This window comes from Terrapene carolina, unplaced genomic scaffold (assembly GCF_002925995.2).
Source record: "Terrapene carolina triunguis isolate 2854851 unplaced genomic scaffold, T_m_triunguis-2.0 Scaffold113, whole genome shotgun sequence".
Lineage (NCBI taxonomy): Eukaryota > Metazoa > Chordata > Testudines > Emydidae > Terrapene > Terrapene triunguis.
In genome coordinates, this window is record NW_020664464.1 from 19,137,709 (window position 1) to 19,156,308 (window position 18,600).

General features: G+C 37.0%; 1 protein-coding gene across 2 annotated transcripts in view; it reads left to right on the forward strand.

The window, feature by feature from the left end:
• NAA35 (N(alpha)-acetyltransferase 35, NatC auxiliary subunit) overlaps window positions 1–13,875 on the forward strand; it is a 40,206-nt gene extending 26,331 nt beyond the window's left edge. For both annotated transcript variants that reach the window (XM_024196086.3, XM_024196089.3), the window contains exons 15-23: window positions 547–613; window positions 1,128–1,226; window positions 2,326–2,504; window positions 7,630–7,766; window positions 9,248–9,315; window positions 10,198–10,338; window positions 11,407–11,529; window positions 12,105–12,185; window positions 13,521–13,875. In XM_024196086.3, the coding sequence (XP_024051854.1) occupies window positions 547–613; window positions 1,128–1,226; window positions 2,326–2,504; window positions 7,630–7,766; window positions 9,248–9,315; window positions 10,198–10,338; window positions 11,407–11,529; window positions 12,105–12,185; window positions 13,521–13,580 (955 nt within the window). In that variant the 3' untranslated portion in view covers window positions 13,581–13,875. The remainder of the gene's footprint in view (window positions 1–546; window positions 614–1,127; window positions 1,227–2,325; window positions 2,505–7,629; window positions 7,767–9,247; window positions 9,316–10,197; window positions 10,339–11,406; window positions 11,530–12,104; window positions 12,186–13,520) is intronic.
• Window positions 13,876–18,600: the final 4,725 nt, after the last annotated feature.

The window sequence follows — 18,600 nt, forward strand, 5'->3', positions numbered from 1 at the left end:
TGTGTGTGTGTGTGTGTGTGTGTGTGTGTGTGTGTGTGTGTGTGTGTAATATATAATAGTTTTTTTGTCTGGTGAAAAAAATGTCTTGAAACCTAACCCCTCCCCATTTACATTAATTCTTATGGGGAAATTGGATTCGCTTAACATCGTTTAGCTTAAAGTTGCATTTTTCAGGAACATAACTACAACGTTAAGCGAGTAGTTACTGTAGTTGGAAAACCACTGACAGGCTAGAAACCTCTGACTGCTAGAAGCTGGGGACTGGATTTCAGGGGATGTGGATCACTCAATAAATTGCCCTGTTTTGCTCATTCCCTCTAGCATCTGGCACCAGTCACTGTCAGAAGACAAGATACTGGACTAGATGGACCATTGGTCTGATCCAGTATGATGGTCATTCTTAGGTTCTTATGACCTAGGTAGTACTGGCTGCCCTCTTTTTTTCTAACATGGCTAAAGTCAGAATCTCCTCTCTTAATTGGGTAACAGTCAGTATTTAGAGCAATCGTAGTTTCATTTGATATCACTCTGGATATTTCCTTATAGATGTTGTCTATATAACAACCATCAGGCTAAGGACTACATTGATTCTTTTGTGACCCATTGTGTTCGGGTAAGTGTCAACTGTCTTACAAAGACCTTTAATACATATTTAGGCACTGTCAAAGGAATTCAGCACCTTTGAAAATGAGATTGAGATACCTAACTTTAGGCCAGAATTTTTAAACATGGATTCCTAAATTCTTAACCTTTTGAAAACAAACATAACTGTTGCAATTTGCAATCCAAGGACCATCGTATGGGGGACAGGTTTTGTAGTAATTTATAAAATGGGTATAGATCTCTAGTAATGGAAAGTAATTTCATGTAACCCAGCAAACGCATATTGTTTTTCAAAAAGTGTAAATATTTATCCTTCTATCCAGTTTGGAGATGACTGTTTAGTATCTGTGTTTGAAGAGCTTCATGTATTGAAAAACTCAGCACAATGTGAAAATGTATTTAGGCATGAGTCCTTTCACACACCCTGCTTGGTTGCATACTTACTGGGGCTCAATCTGTAAATAAAAATATATTATGTGGGATAACTTTAGGTTTAAAATTCATCAGTAGTTCTTCTATTTCAGCCATTCTGTAGTCTGATTCAAATCCATGGACACAATAGGGCTCGCCAGAGAGATAAACTGGGTCATATTCTTGAGGAATTTGCCACTCTGCAGGATGAGGTAATGTACCAGCCAGGAGGCCAGCAGGCAGATGAAATTGCATCTGTACAAAATGAATGTATAAAATATTAATTGCAAATCTGTGTAACAAACCAGATTTTTTTCAAGTGTAAAATTTATAAAATATATAGAACTTACATTTACCTCCCTGTCATCCAACATTAAAGAACACATACTCAACTCATCTATGAAACTGTTTCCAAATTGGAGGATCATTCACCATGGTGAGAGGTTGTGTTTCACTTGTAGGAGATGGATTTATTTTTTAAGAGATAATGAAAAACACTACTTTTCCAGGCTTTGCATGTTAAGGGACAGAGCAGAGGAGTGTGGAATAGGAAGATTTTTTTTTTTTGCCTTTGTGATGGGTCGGTGTTCCATATGGGTGTTTAGTAGAGGGGTTTGTCAGCATTGCTCTTGAGGTGTTTCTTCCTGAGTAAACAGTTTGTTGTTGTGTTCTTTTGTTTAGGACTATGGAGGCTCTCTCAATTGTAGTATTTAAAAAAAAAAAAAAAATTGAAACTCTTCAGACATTTAGCCCAAAATAAAAACAATAGAAGATTCTTTATTTTTGTATTATTTTACATGCTATTTCTCATCTGGAGTCATATTCTAGTGATTTCTTTACAACTTGGTGCTGTGGAAGTTCCCAAAAATATTGTCAATTACCTCTATGATATTGTAACCATAGCAAGCTGTTGCTCCTGGTCTCACAGCTGCACATAGTATGTGGCTACAATACTCATGCTGGTTTGCCAAATGTTAGTAAATTTGACTATTCAATAATTAAAACTGTCAATAAAATTAAATCCTTCGTCAGTAAATAGGGCAGTGTAGTATAGAAAAATGTTTTTTTTCTTCTACCCCAGACTGTGAGTAAATTACATAACCCAGAGTTGTGTGCTTTTTGAAGTTATGTTCTGTGAAAACTGATTTCCCTTGTTAATATGTAATGTGGATTTATTGACCATATTTTCATTTAGAATTTTGTGAGGGTTTTAATTGTGGCAAAACCATGAATATTGTTTCTCAGTATGTTCTCACTTTCCTATAGCTGTGCTATTTTTACTGAACAGTTTGCTGTGTCTTTTTCTGGTAGGCAGAGAAAGTAGATGCAGCACTTCACAGCATGCTGCTGAAACAGGAACCCCAAAGGCAACATCTGGCTTGTTTGGGGACCTGGGTCCTCTACCATAATCTCCGCATCATGATACAGTATCTTCTGAGTGGCTTTGAATTGGAACTTTACAGTATGCATGAGTATTATTACATATATTGGTAAGAGTACACCTTATTCAAAGCTTTGGGGGACGTGGTGGGGGGAATGTTCCCACAAAGCCAGCCTGTAAATGTATAGAACAGTGTTAGACCAATGTTTAAACTAGGATTTAGAACAATTCTCTCATCCCAGACTGACTGCACAAAATATTTAGTCTCACTGCATCATAAAAAGTAGAGATGGGGAGGGGGGGAAACTATTGGGCCATCTCGTCCCTTCTCCCATGTTTGTTCTCTACAGTGTATTCACTAATGCACTGTCCAGATCACTGCTTGGCTACTTATTTAGCTTGTTCTAATAGACCATCTTTAGTGAAAGTGGTTTAGTCACATGAGAAGCAATGCTGACTGTGGCAGCCAGCATAGATTTAAAAGGAAAAAACACTACCTGCTTCTGGTTTATATTCTCTTCCCTTCCAACAATGCTAATCTCATTAGATATTTTTAACATTTAGACACATTGAGTTGGGAGATCATTTTAAAGTGTGCTGTCTGAAAAGTGACTATTTTAAAAACAACATCTTACTCCAAATGTATCCTTTATCTATATTCAGAGCAGTACCTTCTGTTTTTAGTGAAAAAGAGAGACAATGTGGGGTGAGGTAGTATCTTTTATTGGACAACTTATTTTAGTGAAAAAGTAAGATTGCAATGTGCAGAAACAACATACATGCTTTTCTATTATACTCCTTCCACTTTGAACTTCTTTCCATAGGAGGAGATGGCCAAAAGGAAAGAAAAATATGTTTGTAATGGACCAATAAAGCACTCATGTCTTAAACTGACATTTTAATGCTATTTTTTTTTACTCAGTTGAAAATGAATTTTAATGTATAGTACATACTGTACTGTTACTCTTCAAAGGACTGCATACTACTTACATCTGGTAAGGGAACGTCAAATCCCCTACAGAGTGTTTATAAAAAGTTGGCAGTTGGTGGTTTAGGGACACTGGGAACATGGGGTTGCATCACTGACACTCTTAGCTAATAGTCATTGATGGACCTATCCTCCATGAATTTACCTAATCCTTTTTTGAACCTTTTGGCCTTCACTGCATCCCTGGCAATGAGTTTCACAGGTTGACTGTGCATTGTGTAAAGTACTTTCTTTTGTCTTCTTACTGCCTATTAAGTACATTAGGTAGCCACTACTTCTTGTGTTATGTGAAGGGGTAAATAACACTTCCCTATTCACTTTCCCCATACCATTCATGATTTTATAGACCTATCCTGTCCCTGCATCTTTTCTAAGATGACCAGTCCCAGTCTTTTTAATCTCTCCTTCTATGGAAGCTGTTCCATGCTCTTAATCATTTTCATTGCCCATCTCTGTACTTTTTCCAATTCAGATATCTTTTTTGAGATGGGGTGACCAGAACTGCATGAAGTATTCAAGCTGTGGGTGTACTATGGATTTATGTAGTGCATTATGATATTTTCTGTTTTTATTATCAATCCCTTTCCTAATGGTTCCTAACATTGTTAGCTTTTTTGACTGCCACTGCACGTTGAGCAGAAGTTTTCAGAGAACTATCTACGATGACTCCAAAGTATTTTGTGGGTGGTAAGAGCTCATTTAGATCCCATCATATTGTCTGTACAACTGGAATTATTTTCTCCAATGTGAATTACTTTGCACTGACCAACATTGAATTTCATCTGCCATTTTGTTGCCCAGTCATCCAGTTTAGTGAGATCCCTTTGTAACTTTTTGCAGTCAGCTTTGGACGTAGCTATCTTGAGTAATTTTGTGTCATCTGCAAATTTTGCCTCTTCCCTGTTCTTCTGCCCCGATTCCAGATCTTACTGAGGGTGTGAGACAACCTTAATTTTATAATACCTGTACTACTATTGATGCCAGTCTATGAATTTGGCTACCAGAGGTAGTAAGGGCAATAAAACTGGTTCTATGTTGCCATTTCATAATTTACTTTCAAACTAAGGCATTTGAAGAAAACACTATAGTAACTAATTAATTTGTTGCTATTTGATTTTAGTAGATTTTTCTTTAAGGCCAGAAGGGACCATTAGATTATCTAGTCTGACCTACTATATACCAGGCCAGTAAATTTCACCGTTGCCCCTGTATTGAGCTCCACAGCTTGTGTTTGGCTAACACGTATCTTCCAAAAAGACCTCCACTCTTGATTTGAAGATAGATTCCACCACTTCCCTTGGGAGTTTGTTCCAGTAGCTAATCACCCTTACTGTTAAAAATGTGTGCCTTATTTCTCATTTGAATTTGTTTGGTTTAACTTGAAGCCATTGGTTCTTGTTATGCCTTTCTCTACTAGATTAAAGAGCCCTTTTAGTGCCTGGGATTTTCTCCCCATTAAGGTACTTATACATTGTGGCAGTTATGATTAGTATCCATTTGTTGCATGGTCTTTTTTCCCCACTTTTAATGACTTTGTACATCTTATCTTAGTTAAACTATAGTACTAAATACCTATTCAATTTGATCTTTAAGTGAAAACCAAAAAAAATTTTTGTTGAAGAAAATAATACTCGGTTGAAGCTTTCATCAGAATTCTGTCAGTAACACATTTCTGGACTGAACTATGAATTTTTTTGAAGACTTATGTTTATTTTTACTCTTCATGCTCTGCACTCCTAGAGTAGTTTTCCCGCCATCTTTGCTATTAGTTTGACAGAAGGCCAGAACTTTGTTCATAGGCTGTAGTACCACTTTAGGAATCTCTTTCAGAATTCTGTGTGTAATGGTTGAATTACACGATTCCTTAAAGCGATACACTTCCTTAACATGATAATCCATGATTTTACTTATTAAAAATTGTAATGCTTGAAATTAGGGCTGTCGAGATGAAAAAATTAATCGTGCAATTAATCACGCTGTTAAAAAATAGTAGAATACCATTTATTTAAATATTTTGGATGTTTTCTACATTTTCAAATATATTGATTTCAGTTACAACACAAAGTATACAGTGCTCACTTTATTTTTATAACAAATATTTGCACTGTAAAAAACAAAAGTAGTATTTTTCAGTTCACCTAATACAAGTACTGTAGTGAAATCTCTTTATCATGAAAGTTGAACTTACAAGTGTAGAATGATGTACAAAAAATAACATTCAAAAATAAAACAATGGAAAACTTTAGAGCCTACGAGTCCACTCAGTCCTATTTCTTGTTCAGCCAAAAAAGTTTGTTTACATTTGCAGGAGAGAATGCTGCCTGCTTCTTGTTTACAGTGTCATCTGAAAGTAAGAACAGGCATTCGCGTGGCACTGTTGTAGCTGGCATCACAAGATATTTACATGCCAGATATGCTAAAGATTCTTATGTCCCTTCATGCTTCAATCACCATTCCAGAGGACACACAGCCATGCTGATGACAGGTTTTGCTCAACAATCCAAAGCAGAGTGGACTGACATGTTCATTTTCATCATCTGAGTCAGATGCCACCAGCAGAAGGTTGGTTTTCTTTTTTGGTGGTTCGGGTTCTGTAGTTTCCACATCGGAGTGTTGATTTTTTAAGACCTCTGAAAGCATTCTCCTCACCTCGTCCCTCTCAGATTTTGGAAGGCACTTCAAATTCTTAAACCTGGGGTCGAGTGCTGTAGCTATCTTTAGAAATCTCACATTGGTACCTTCTTTGCATTTTGTCAAATCTGTGGTGAAGGTGTTCTTAAAATGAACAACATATGCTGGGTCATCATTCGAGACTGCTATAACATGAAATATATGAGCAGGAGACATACAATTCTTCCCCAAGGAGTTCAGTCACAAATTTAATTAACACACTTTTTTTTAACGAGCATCGTCAGCATGGAAGCATGAAGGGGCATACGAATATTTAGCATATCTGGCGCGTAAATACCTTGCAATAATGGCTACAAAATTGCCATGTGAATGCCTGTTCTCACTTTCAGGTAACGTTGTAAATAAGAAGTGGGCAGCATTATCTCCCATAAACGTAAACAAACTTGTTTGTCTGAGTGACTGGCCGAACAAAAAGTAGGACCGAGTGGACTTGTAAGTTCTAAAGTTTTACATTGTTTTGTTTTGGAGCGCAGTTATGTAACAAAAAAATCTATATTTATAAATTGCACTTTCATGATAAAGAGATTGCACTACAGTACTTGTATGAGGTGAATTGAAAAATAGGATCTTTTGTTATCATTTTTACAGTACAAATATTTGTAATAAAAAATAATATAAAGTGAGCACTGTACACTTTGTATTCTGTCTTGTAATTGAAATCAATATATTTGAAAATGTAGAAAAACATCCAAAAATATTTAATACATTTCTATTAGTATTCTATTGTTAAACAGTGTGATTAAAACTGTGATTAATTGCAATTTTTTAAAATCATGATTAATTTTTTTTTGTTAATCGCGTGAGTTAACTGCATTTGAAGCATTGTCAATATTTAAAAAAAATACTAGTTTAAAAAAAATTTAAAAGGGACTCCTTTAAAATAAAAGAACATGAATACTTGTGGCACCTTAGAGACTAACAAATTTATTTGAGCATAAGCTTTTGTGGGCTACAGCCCACTTCATCAGATGCATAGAATGGAACATATAGTAAGAAATATATATACATACAAAGAACATGAAAAGGTGGAAGTAGCCATACCAATTGTAAGAGTCTAATTAAGATGAGGTATTATCAGCAGGAGAAAAAAACTTTTATAGTGATAATCAAGATGGCCCATTTTAGACAGTTGACAAGAAGGTGTGAGGATACTTAACATGGGGAAATAGATTCAATAATCTACTCTGAAACCTGTCCTTTAAAATACTTAGTCTCTGTAATTTAATATGTACTGTTCCTAAACTTGGATTATTTAAGTATTAGCCTGAAGTCTTTTTAAAGATTTTTGAAATGGTTAGAAGTCATCTAACTGAATATTTACACGATACCCTGTCTTTGATTTAAACTAGCAAAAGAACACAAGTCATTTTATACCATCACTGAGCTTATGGTGTTGAGACTTTTTTTTCCCTTCAATTCGTCTAAAGGAAATATCAATTAAGTATGGCCATCTGTTTTCTTCATGAAAGAAAATGCACAATGTGTAATAACAGTACACGCATTATATATAGTTTGCTGTGTAGTATGTAATAGCTGGATACTATTTTTATTGTAGGTATCTGTCTGAGTTTCTCTATGCCTGGCTGATGTCAACACTGAGCCGTGCTGATAGCTCTCAAATGGCAGAAGAGAGAATAATGGAAGAGCAGCAGAAAGGCCGTAGTAGTAAGAAAACAAAGAAAAAGAAAAAAGGTATAATAGGTTTAGAGTGTCTCTTTTATTTCTCTCATACTGGCATTATACCTGTGTAACTTCACTGACCTCAAGTGGTATGTCTACACTGCAATGTAAGCCCAGGGTTCGTGGGACTCAAGTCAGCTGACCCATGTTAGGGAACCCTGGGCATGAGCACTTACATTGTATTTTAACCCAATGTTGGTACTTCTCTAACCCATGCTCAAACCTAGGGCTTTTGCATTCACACTGCAGTGCGCATATCCCAGAGTCCCTAGCACCATCCCTTTCCCCAAATGTGGCCACTAGGACTGTGGTGCACGGTGGTAAGACTTTACTGCCTGCCCTGCTTGTTACCAGGAAACAGCTCGCTTTGCAAAAGGCCTCATTGTTTCGCTCTCCATTGCAAACCCAGGAGGCTCTCTGACAGATTGGTGATCAGAAGAGAGTGGGTTAATGCTGATCTGGTTTGCTGCTGTTCACAAAGGGGAGGTGGCTTCTGTTTTCAATAGAGTGGATTGCAGATTGGGATAGAGAGCGTTAAGGAAGTTGTTTCATGGAATTATGTGATACTTCTGGCTGACCCTAGGGGCCTGAATGAAGCAAGGCTGCATCTACACTGCAAAGCAATAGGGCTCGGACCCTCCAGCCCTGCCGGGACCTGGGACCATGGGTCCAAACCTTGGGTTAGCGCAATTGCTGGGTAGATGCAGTGGAAGTTTGTGCATGAGCCCAGGCTCAAGCCTGTCTTATGTTACAGTGCAGACATACCCAAAGAGGTGCTCTTGATTCTTATACTTGTGAGGTTAACGTTTTGTCCTTACTGTCTTCTATTAGGGAAAAAAACAGAGTTGTTGCCTGGGGCTGCATGTGAAACTTGTTTTTGATTAATTGAATATGATTTAATCCATACACCAGCACTTCCCAACTCTTTGCAAACTGAGCCTCTCTTCAGGAAGACAAATTACCTGTCTCTCTCCTTCAACTGCACCATGTTAGCAGCACACTCTGGGAGAAATGTTTATTACTACTGTTCCACACTTCCAGGGGAGCATGGCCATGCTTTGGGAAACACTGTCCTACAAAAAGTATAGCTTTATGAAGGCAACGTTTGTCTGAGTGTGAGGTGGAGTATGTATTGTCAGATCAAATTTTTATTATATTCCTAAGACGTTCTATTGGACTCCAGTTCCGCAAGGTATGTAAGCTTGTGCTTAGCTTTGAGAATGTAAATTGTCCCATTAAAGTCAAGAGACTACTCGTGAATAAAAGTTAGGTATGTACTTAAGTACCTTGCTTAACTGTGGACCAAATGAACATGTCTGTACGTCTTAATTTAAAAGGAGAGTTTCTAATTTTTAGAGAAGGTGACAGGAAAACCATGTGATATTTGCAATTAACGATTTTAATGAACTAGTAGTCGCAAAAAAAAAAAAATTGCCTACATTTGTTCTGTATCATTATTTTGAGTGAAAAATCTTTGTATATGGAATTTACAGTTCGCCCTCTGAGCAGAGAGATCACCATGAGCCAAGCATATCAGAATATGTGTGCTGGGATGTACAAGGTAACTTATTACTGAACGTATGGTCTACATAGGGTTCAATTTTGTTATATGGTGGTGTTAAGCATTAAAATTTCCCCCTCCCCCTTTCTTTTTTTTTTTTTTTCTTTTTTTTTTGTAATTTGTGTCCATTCTATTCTTGGTTCTGAGAATCAAGCCCTCATTTTTGGCATGCCAAGCCCTCCTAAAGAAATTTCCTACTCTAAATAGTGTTTTATCAGACATAGCATTATTCTATTTAAAGTCTTCTAATGGATATGAGTAAGGATGAATTGTCTGCTGAAGCCATTATCTTTAGACACTGGAACTTGTTTATAGTGCCCTCCCCTGTCACCAAACCAGGTTGGGTACCAAAAACTATAAATGATACTAGCTGAAATATAATAAAACAAGCACTAAAGATACGTTAAAATGGAAGTACCATATAGTGCTAAAAGAAATGGAATGCTGATTCCCTAGCCTCCCCGTTTTCTGCCCTCTGACATGTGAGTAGAGGTGAAATATTAGCTGACCCAACAGAAGTGCTTCAGAGGTGGTTTGATATCTGAGTAGGCTCTTTCATGAATCACTCCACCCTCTCTCTCAAGATTAAAAAGAGGAGGAGTTACCTTGCTAACCATTTGCCTGACTTCTTTGATGCATTATAAAGCACATATGAAAAGTCCATTCTCTAGGCAGACAAATAGACAAGAGTAGAATCCAGAGACAGGAGAAATACAGTTATAACCTTTTTGCATCAAATGCCTGGAAAAGTATTTCAGAATGCCTTTTTTCCCATCCTCCCGTGTGTACCATTGCTGATTCCAAGATGCGGTAGTGCTTGTGTGTTATGACAAAATGCTAAAGGTTTCACTTTGGTCTTTCTTTTTCCTTCCTTCCCCTTAGACAATGATCGCTTTTGACATGGATGGCAAAGTGAGAAAACCCAAATTTGAGCTTGATAGTGAGCAAGTTCGATATGAGCACAGGTTTGCTCCATTCAACAGTGTCATCACACCACCACCAGTGCACTATCTGCAGTTCAAGGTGAACTCTTTCCAAACAATCTTAGATTCAACTCTGCCCTTCAATATGTTTGTACATTTCTTGTAAAATCAGGCCCTGCATGTACACATACATGCCTAGTGGCTGATTTTTATAGCACATATTGATGCATCTCAATGTATTGAAGGACAATATCATGCCTTTAAGTACTGTGTTATAAGTTAAAAGTATCTTTCATTTTTCTAAGTTATTATTTAACCAAAGTAGAGAATGACAAGAGGCTATTCACTGTATTTGCAGTAAGGAAAATGAATTGAACTTTGCTAAAATTGGACTTTTTTGCCAAGTTTTGTTGCTGTTACTCTTTGTAATGTGTGCATTTGTGTGAAAAAGATATCAAATTTGACAGACTATCAGCTAGAATAATATACATTTAGAAAAGGTAGTTGTTGAACAGCCAAAGTATTATTACTGTTGCAGCAAGCAAGCAAGGTATGTGAAACAAATATGAAGGCAGTTTTGCATGTAAAATGAACATTGATAATGCAGATCAGACCATCCTTGATATAGCCTTGTTGACACAGAAAGCATCTTACCTATCTTTAGAATTATGCAATTTTTTTTTTTTTTTTTTTTTAGGAAAAGTAACTTTAAAAAAAATCTTGTTCAACCTGTGCACGCAAGCCTGTGCTTAATAACCACCTAATCTTACTGCTCTTCCCCTGTCCATCTTTCCTCCTTAGTTACTCCTCACTGTTTTGCTGCCTACTTGATGGCATCGCTGCTGCAAATAGATTGCAAGTTCTCCAGAGCAGGGATCATGTCATTTATTTGTGCTGTGAGGTGTCTTAGCACACTTTTTGGTGCTCTAAAATAATAAACTATTTAATACAGATTACAATACATGAGATTTAACTGATTAAAACAAATACTAATTTGACTTCTGCTATTTAGTGGTGTTAATATTTTAACCAGTACTCAGTTGATTTAAGGAAAAACTGGTTTTAATTAAATATTGTGATTGCTTTGATTGGGATCAGAAATCAATGTAGAAAGGTTTATGTGCTGTTAACTATTAGTTTTAATATAGATATATTTTGTGATATTTAGGAAATGTCTGACCTAAATAAATACAGCCCCCCTCCACAGTCCTCTGATCTCTATATGGCAGCTAGCAAACACTTCCAACAGGCTAAAATGATACTGGAGAATATTCCGAACCCAGATCATGAGGTAAGGCTGAACTGAAATGTAGAGAAACAGAAGTAGAAGCTCTTGTTTGGAATACATTATTGGCTTTGTCATTAGTTCTAACTGAAATACATTTTAATTCATAACAAAAGTATCAGAAAATTATAATTTAGTTATTAAAGTGCTCAAGTATTTAATTTAAAATTGTCAACTTCCCACATTGAGCTGCTCGCTGTATACCATGGTGTATAAGAACAGCAGCTTGTTAGGGAAGGAATGTGTCCTGTGCAACATGAAGCACAAAGTCAACCCCTGACAAATAATACTTTGAAATCTGCAGAGGTTTGACAATCATGAGAATGAATATGAAATACCATGTTTTGTATGGTCTATTTTATATTAAAAATGCTATTGTATTAAACATAGTTAGTTGCCTTATCAAACTGGTTAAATATAATTTATATATTTGAAAATTTAGTACAAATTGCTTTGACCTCTTTTAAAATGGGATTGATATTCCAGTCAAAGTATTATATTATGGAAGCAGCTTGATTTTTTTTCAATTATTTTTTCTTGACCATAAATTGTCACTTGAAAGTTTTACTACTTTCTGTTAGGTCAACCGAATTCTGAAAGTTGCTAAACCCAACATTGTGGTCATGAAGCTGCTGGCAGGAGGTCACAAGAAGGATTCTAAGGTAAGAAAATCACAATCAAATTGAATTTATTGTCTTTAACTACTGAATAACAGAGTCAACAGTTCCATTTCTGCCACAGATCTAATAGTTGAATGCACAGGTTCAGTTTTTAACTACTCTAAGCCTTAGAGGGAATACAAATCTGATCCAAATATGGAAAAAATTAGAATTAAAAAATAAATGTTGACCAGCCGTCACTTCAAGTTTTGAAATTTGTTATTCCCTCAAATGTTTGAACATTGGGAGGGAAATTAGCTGGGAAGCTGCATCTAGAATGTAAATAGCAACAAAGACAGGAGCTATGATGTGGAAGGTGAGGCTAATGATGGAAGCAACAGCAGATGTGTATGGATAGGGTTAGACATTAAGAGGAAGGGAGAGCAGTTGATAGCAATGGGTCCAAGGAAGTACAAGTAAGCAGTAGAAGGGTTGAGGATTGGGGAGAAGCAGCAGCAGGTTGGGGAGGGGGAACAGAAGAAATTAGCTGAGCCTGGGGCAGATAGTGGGTGAGGTGGAGAGTAGAGGAAAGCATTGGTGAGGCAGGGGGAGTATCCAGAAGGTGGAAACAGAAGTAGGGGGAACACACACTTTGGGCAAGTGGGTGGGTGGACAAGAAGCAAGGTGCTGGTGGGATAGCAATTAAAAGGGTAGATCAGCATTTTTAGTTTTTAATCTTATGTACTTGGAAAGAGAAGCAATTTCAGGAAGACAATTAAAAAAAAAAAATGCCTCACCTCTTCAGTACTTGTGCATGGTTCCAATACAGTATATAAGAGGACTGACTTCCCCAAGGCAAAAAGAACAGGAGTACTTGTGGCACCTTAGAGACTAACAAATTTATTTGAGCATAAGCTTTCGTGGGCCACAGCCCACATGAGGTCTTATGTCTGACTCAGTGAGATTTTAATTTTTCCATCTATCTCCTTATTTTGTATCAGTTCAGTTGTACTTTTCTTTTTTCCCCTCTCTCTGTTGGTACCAACTCTATCATAGTACAAGCTCTAACTGAGAAGGCTGATGGCTTCCCCAGATGGCAGCGTCCCTCTTCGCCCCTCACTAGTGATGACTAGTCTTTCAGAGACTATTTTCCACAACTCAGAATAGCTTTTGATGTTGTTGGGGTTTTTTTAATTGATTTTTAGCTGACAGGATTTTCTTGGTTTGTGTTCTTTTATAATATTTTAAAGCTTAAAAAAAAACAAAACAAGAAAAAAAAACAAGTAGGCAAAACTAGCATTTTCTTCTAAGATAAGTTTTGCCATGAATTCCCCTTTTGGAATAAAATCAGTAGTGATGTATGTCAAAGTAATCTTTTAATATTCTCTCTTCCTCTAGGTTCCTCCAGAATTTGACTTCTCTCCTCACAAATATTTCCCAGTTGTGAAACTTGTTTGAAAGACAAGAGATTATTATTAGGATACCTGAACTGTAATCTGTATTTCAGATACCTGCTTTGAAATGGAGTATTTTATACTGTAGCCAGAAGTTAAATGGATCTCTTGGATAAAAGTATTGTTGTATGGAATATCTTTAGTCTGACTTCCTTACATGACCTGAATGACAACTGCTGTTTTAAAGTGGTTTGTATAATGTTCTATGGGTGAAATGGTTTTTAATCAACTGCATTATTGAACAACATTGTACGTTATTTGGTTTTATTACAGATTTAATCATAAATCATTTTAATGAATTCTGACTGACAGTGGTGTTTGTAAGGATTTAATAACACTCATGGCTGAATATGATACAGTACAATAGAGCCTGTCTGATAGGCGCAGCTGAGTTAAAGTGAAATTCTGGTTTGAACAAAGACTCTCTGAAAATGACATTATAGAATCATAGAAGTGTACGACTAGAAGGGACCTCAAGAAGTTATCTAGTTCAGTCTCCTGCACTCAAAGTAGGACTATGTAATAACTTGACCATTCCTGACAAATGTTTGTCTAACCTGTTCTTAAAAACCTCCAAAGATGGAGATTCCACAACCTCCCTATGCAATTTATTCCAGTACTTAACCACCCTGATAAGAAGTTTTTTCTAATATCCAAACTAAACTTCCCTTGCTGCAATTTAAGCCCATTGCTTCTTGTCCTATCATCAGAGATTAACAAGAGCAATGTTTTGCCCTCTTCCTTGTAACAACCTTTTATAGACTTGAAAACTGTTATGCCCCCCGTCTTCTCTTCTGCAGACTAAACCCAGTTTTTTCAATATTTCCTCATAGATCATGTTTTCCAGACCTTTAATCATTTTTGTTGTTCTCCTCTGAACTTTCTCCAATTTGTCCACATCTTTCCTGAAATGTGGCGCCCAGAACTGGACACAATACTACAGTTGAGGCCTTATCAGCATGGAGTAGAGTGAAAGAATTACTTCTTGTGTCTTGCTTACAGAACTCCTGCTAATACATCCCAGAATGATGGTGGCTTGTTGTTGTTGCCAGAGTGTTACACGAACTCATATTTAGCTTGTGATCCACCATAGTCCCCAGATCCCTTTCTGCAGTATTCCTTCCTAGGCAGTCATTTCTCATTTTGTACATGTGCAATTGATTGCTCCTTCCTAAGTGGAGTACTTTGCATTTGTCCTTATTGAATTTCATCCTATTTACTTCAGATCATTTTGAATTTTAATCCTATCCTCCAAAGCACTTGCAACTCCTCCCAGCTTGGTATTCTCCACAAACTTTAAGTGTTCTCTCTATGCCATTATCCAAATAATTTATGAAGATATTGAACAGAACTGATCCCTGAAGGACCCTACTTGATATGCCCTTCCAGGTTGTAACTGAACCACTGATAACTACTCTTCGGGAATGGTTTTCCAACTAGTTATGCACCTACCTTAGAGTAGCTCCATCTAGGTTGTATTTCCCTAGTTTATGAGACGGTCATGCGACACAGTATGAAAAGCCTTCCTAAAGTCAAAGCTATGCCACCTACCCCTTCCTCCCTATCCACAAGGTTTGTTATCCTGTCAAAGAAAGCTATTAGGTCAGTTTGACACAATTTGTTTTTGAGAAATCCATGCAGACTATTGCTCATCACCTTATTATCTTCTAGGTGTTTGCAAATTGATTTGCTCCATTATCTTTCCAGGTACTGAAGTTAAACTCAGAGGTCTGTAATTCCCTGGGTTGTTCTTATTCCCCTTTTTATAGATTGGCACTATATTTGTTCTCTGGAATCTTTCCTGTCTTCCATGAGTTTTTGATGATGATCACTAATGGCTCATATATCCTCAGTTAACTCTGAGTATTCTAGGACGTATTTCATCAGGCCCTGGTGACTTGAAGACATCTAACTTGTTTTTTCCCCTATTTTAGCCACAGCTCCTCCCTCATTTTTAATGGTTTTCACTATGTTAGACATTCAGTAGTTACTAACCTGTTTGGTGAAAACTGAAACGAAACAGTTAGCACTGCTGCCTTTTCCACATTTTCTGTTATTGTCTCTCTCTCTCTCTCTCTCTCCTGCCCCCCATTGAGTAATGGGTCTACCCTGTCCTTGGTCTTCCTCTTGCTTGTAAAGTATTTGTAGAATGTTTTCCTATTACCCTTTGTCTCTAGTTGAATCACATTTTGTGCCTTGGCCTTTCTAATTTTGTCCCTACATATTTGTATTCTTTGTTTATATTTATCCTTTGTAATTAGACCTAATTTCCACTTTTTGTAGGACTCTTTGAGTTTCAGATCATTGAAGATCTCTTGGTTAAGCCAGCAGGGTCACTTGCCGTATTTCCTATCTTTGCTGCACAGTGATAGTTTGTTGTTGTACCCTTAATGTCTCCTTGAAAAACAGCCAACTCTCTCAAACTGTTTTTCCCCTTAGACTTACTTCCCATGGGATCTTACCTACCAATTCACTGAGTTTGCTAAAGCTGCCTTCTTGAAATCATTACCTTTATTGGGCAGTTTTCCCTCCTACCATTCCTTAGAATCATGATCTGTCATTTCATGATCACTTTTGCCCAAGCTGCCTTCCACTTTCAAATTCTCAACCAGTTCCTCCCTGTTTGTCACAATCAAGTCTAGAACAGCCTCTCTCCTCGTTGCTATTTCCAATGTATTCCAAGAACTTGTTAGATGATCTGTCCCCTGCTGTATTATTTTCCCAACAGATGTCTGGATAGTTGAAGTCCCCCATCACCACGAAGTCCTGTGCTTGGGATGCTTTTGTTAGTTTAAAAAAAAAAAAAAGTCTCATCCATCTCTTCTTCCTAGTTTGGTGTTCTGCAATAGAATCCTACCATGACATCACTCCTGGTTTGTTTGTTTGTTACCCCTTTTACACCTACCCAGAAACTTTCAACAATTCTGTCTCTTTCCATTTCAACTTCAGTCAAAGTGTATACAGTTTTGATATATAAGGCAACACCTCGTGCCTGTCCTTCCTGAGCCAGCTGTACCCTTCTGGAATATTATCCCACCAAATCTCTGATGCCAACTGTGCCATAGTTGTGTTTATTTCTAGTTCTTCCTGTTTGTTCCCCATATTTCTTGCATTAATATACAGATATCTACGATACTGATCTGATATGTCTCTCCCTTGTCCCTGGGGTTCCAGGTTTTTATCTTAATTACCATCACATTTGCTCAGCTTACAAGTAAAAATGATTTTTTTCCCAGCCTTGCAACCTCAAAAGGTATTCATAGACTGATAGAGTTTAAGGCCAGGAGAGTGTCTGCCTGTATGAAACAAGTGTTCAATTTCTCTGGTATATTGAGCCAAATAACTTTCTTATTTGAATGAAGTGTAGTTATGATGCAACTGCAAAGCTGTAGTGTAAGAGCACTATTTTTATAGGCACTTGATGGCTATAACTACAGGCTGTTCCAGAAGCAGCTACTTTACTCTCTGATCCCATGTGATTTACATAATTTCACTTTTTTCATTTAAAAGCAAAATGGGCCCCTCTTACCTTTAGGGAGAAGCAGTGTATTCACATTTATATAAACACTTCTCAGTTAAGCCAAGATGTAACAAAAGGAAGAGGGGGGGAAATCTCATTAAGGAATTTTTTCTAGACCTAGATTGTGTAGCTGTCTGGACATGAAGACTTACAAGGGGCTAATTGCTCAAATCAACTGCACAGCAGTTGCTTTAATCAGTATTTCCACATGACAGAGTATGGTACTGCTGTAAGGTGCTTGGATACATCGATCTACCATCCAGTCTAATCATCATTAATCTCTGACCTTCCCTCTAGGCAAGAATGAGTGTATAGTAAATTGTTTATCATAGCATTTACACATAGTTAATAGAGTTGGGTCATGTTCCAAACCTGATAAAGTTTGTTTAATTTCTTATGGAAGGGAGTTCCAAAACCATGGACAGGGAGCTGAAAGCACCACCCTGGGAGTTGACAGTTCCATTGTTCCTGATCAGAACTGCCATAAAATCATGGTAACAAAGAGCCTGTCTTTGAGGAGTTTGGGTCTAGGCCTTTCAAGAAGCTTGAAGATCATGGCCAGAATCTTTAAATGTCTTGATACTCCAACTCTTATAAACCTATTTGGAAAGGTAGATCTGTTTGCAAAGCACTTGTCAAGTCAAAATGGTAATACAGCAAGCAAAGCAGGTACTTCATAGTCTCTCTGCAAAGTTTTGCCTACCTCATTGCCCAGATCTACCGTAGGGGAAGGGGTTTTTTTGGTTACAAGAGGATTGAAAATTCATTCAAAGCAATAGTACACAGTAGTCTTCTCTTGAGGCAAGCAGATGTTTTGTGAAAGTTAGGAGTGGCAGAACTCCTAACTGAGTTTATGCCTCAAACAGTTGGATTAAAAAGCAAGACCAGAAGGCAAGATGAGCTGGATTTTTCTTTTTGCAGGAAATTATGTAATTTTAAACTTCTGTGTTCCAAAATGGAACAAACATTTAAATTTCCCAAAAAACAAAAGTTCCAGAGCCTTCATTTTGGGTTGATTGAAATGTTTATCAAAACATTTTGTTCTGAGCTTAGCTGAGTTTTATTATAAAACACTTTTTTCTAAATTCAGTTGGACCATCACTCGAAAAACATTTAGCTTTCAACAAATTGACATTGATGGTAAAGCGTTCTGCTGGACAACTTCTAACCAGCTCTACAAAATGGTTTAATCAAAGTTGAAACTGAACGCCCAAAATTGGCAGACTAAATATATTAGAAATCAATATTTAAGTTAACTTCTCTCCCATGAAAATTCAATACAAAAATACTTTAGTGTACTGACCTCTCTACTTCTCTGCATTGTGAAGAATTATTATTACTAGACTTCCAGGCAAATTGGACTGCTCACTTTCAAAGGAAACCACCTTCTACTGGAAATACACAAGCTGGTCAACAGGTAACATGTTAAGAAACTAGCAATAACTTCTGTACTGTATCACATTTATAGAATACATGAATTAGAAATTGGGTAAATGAATCAGCT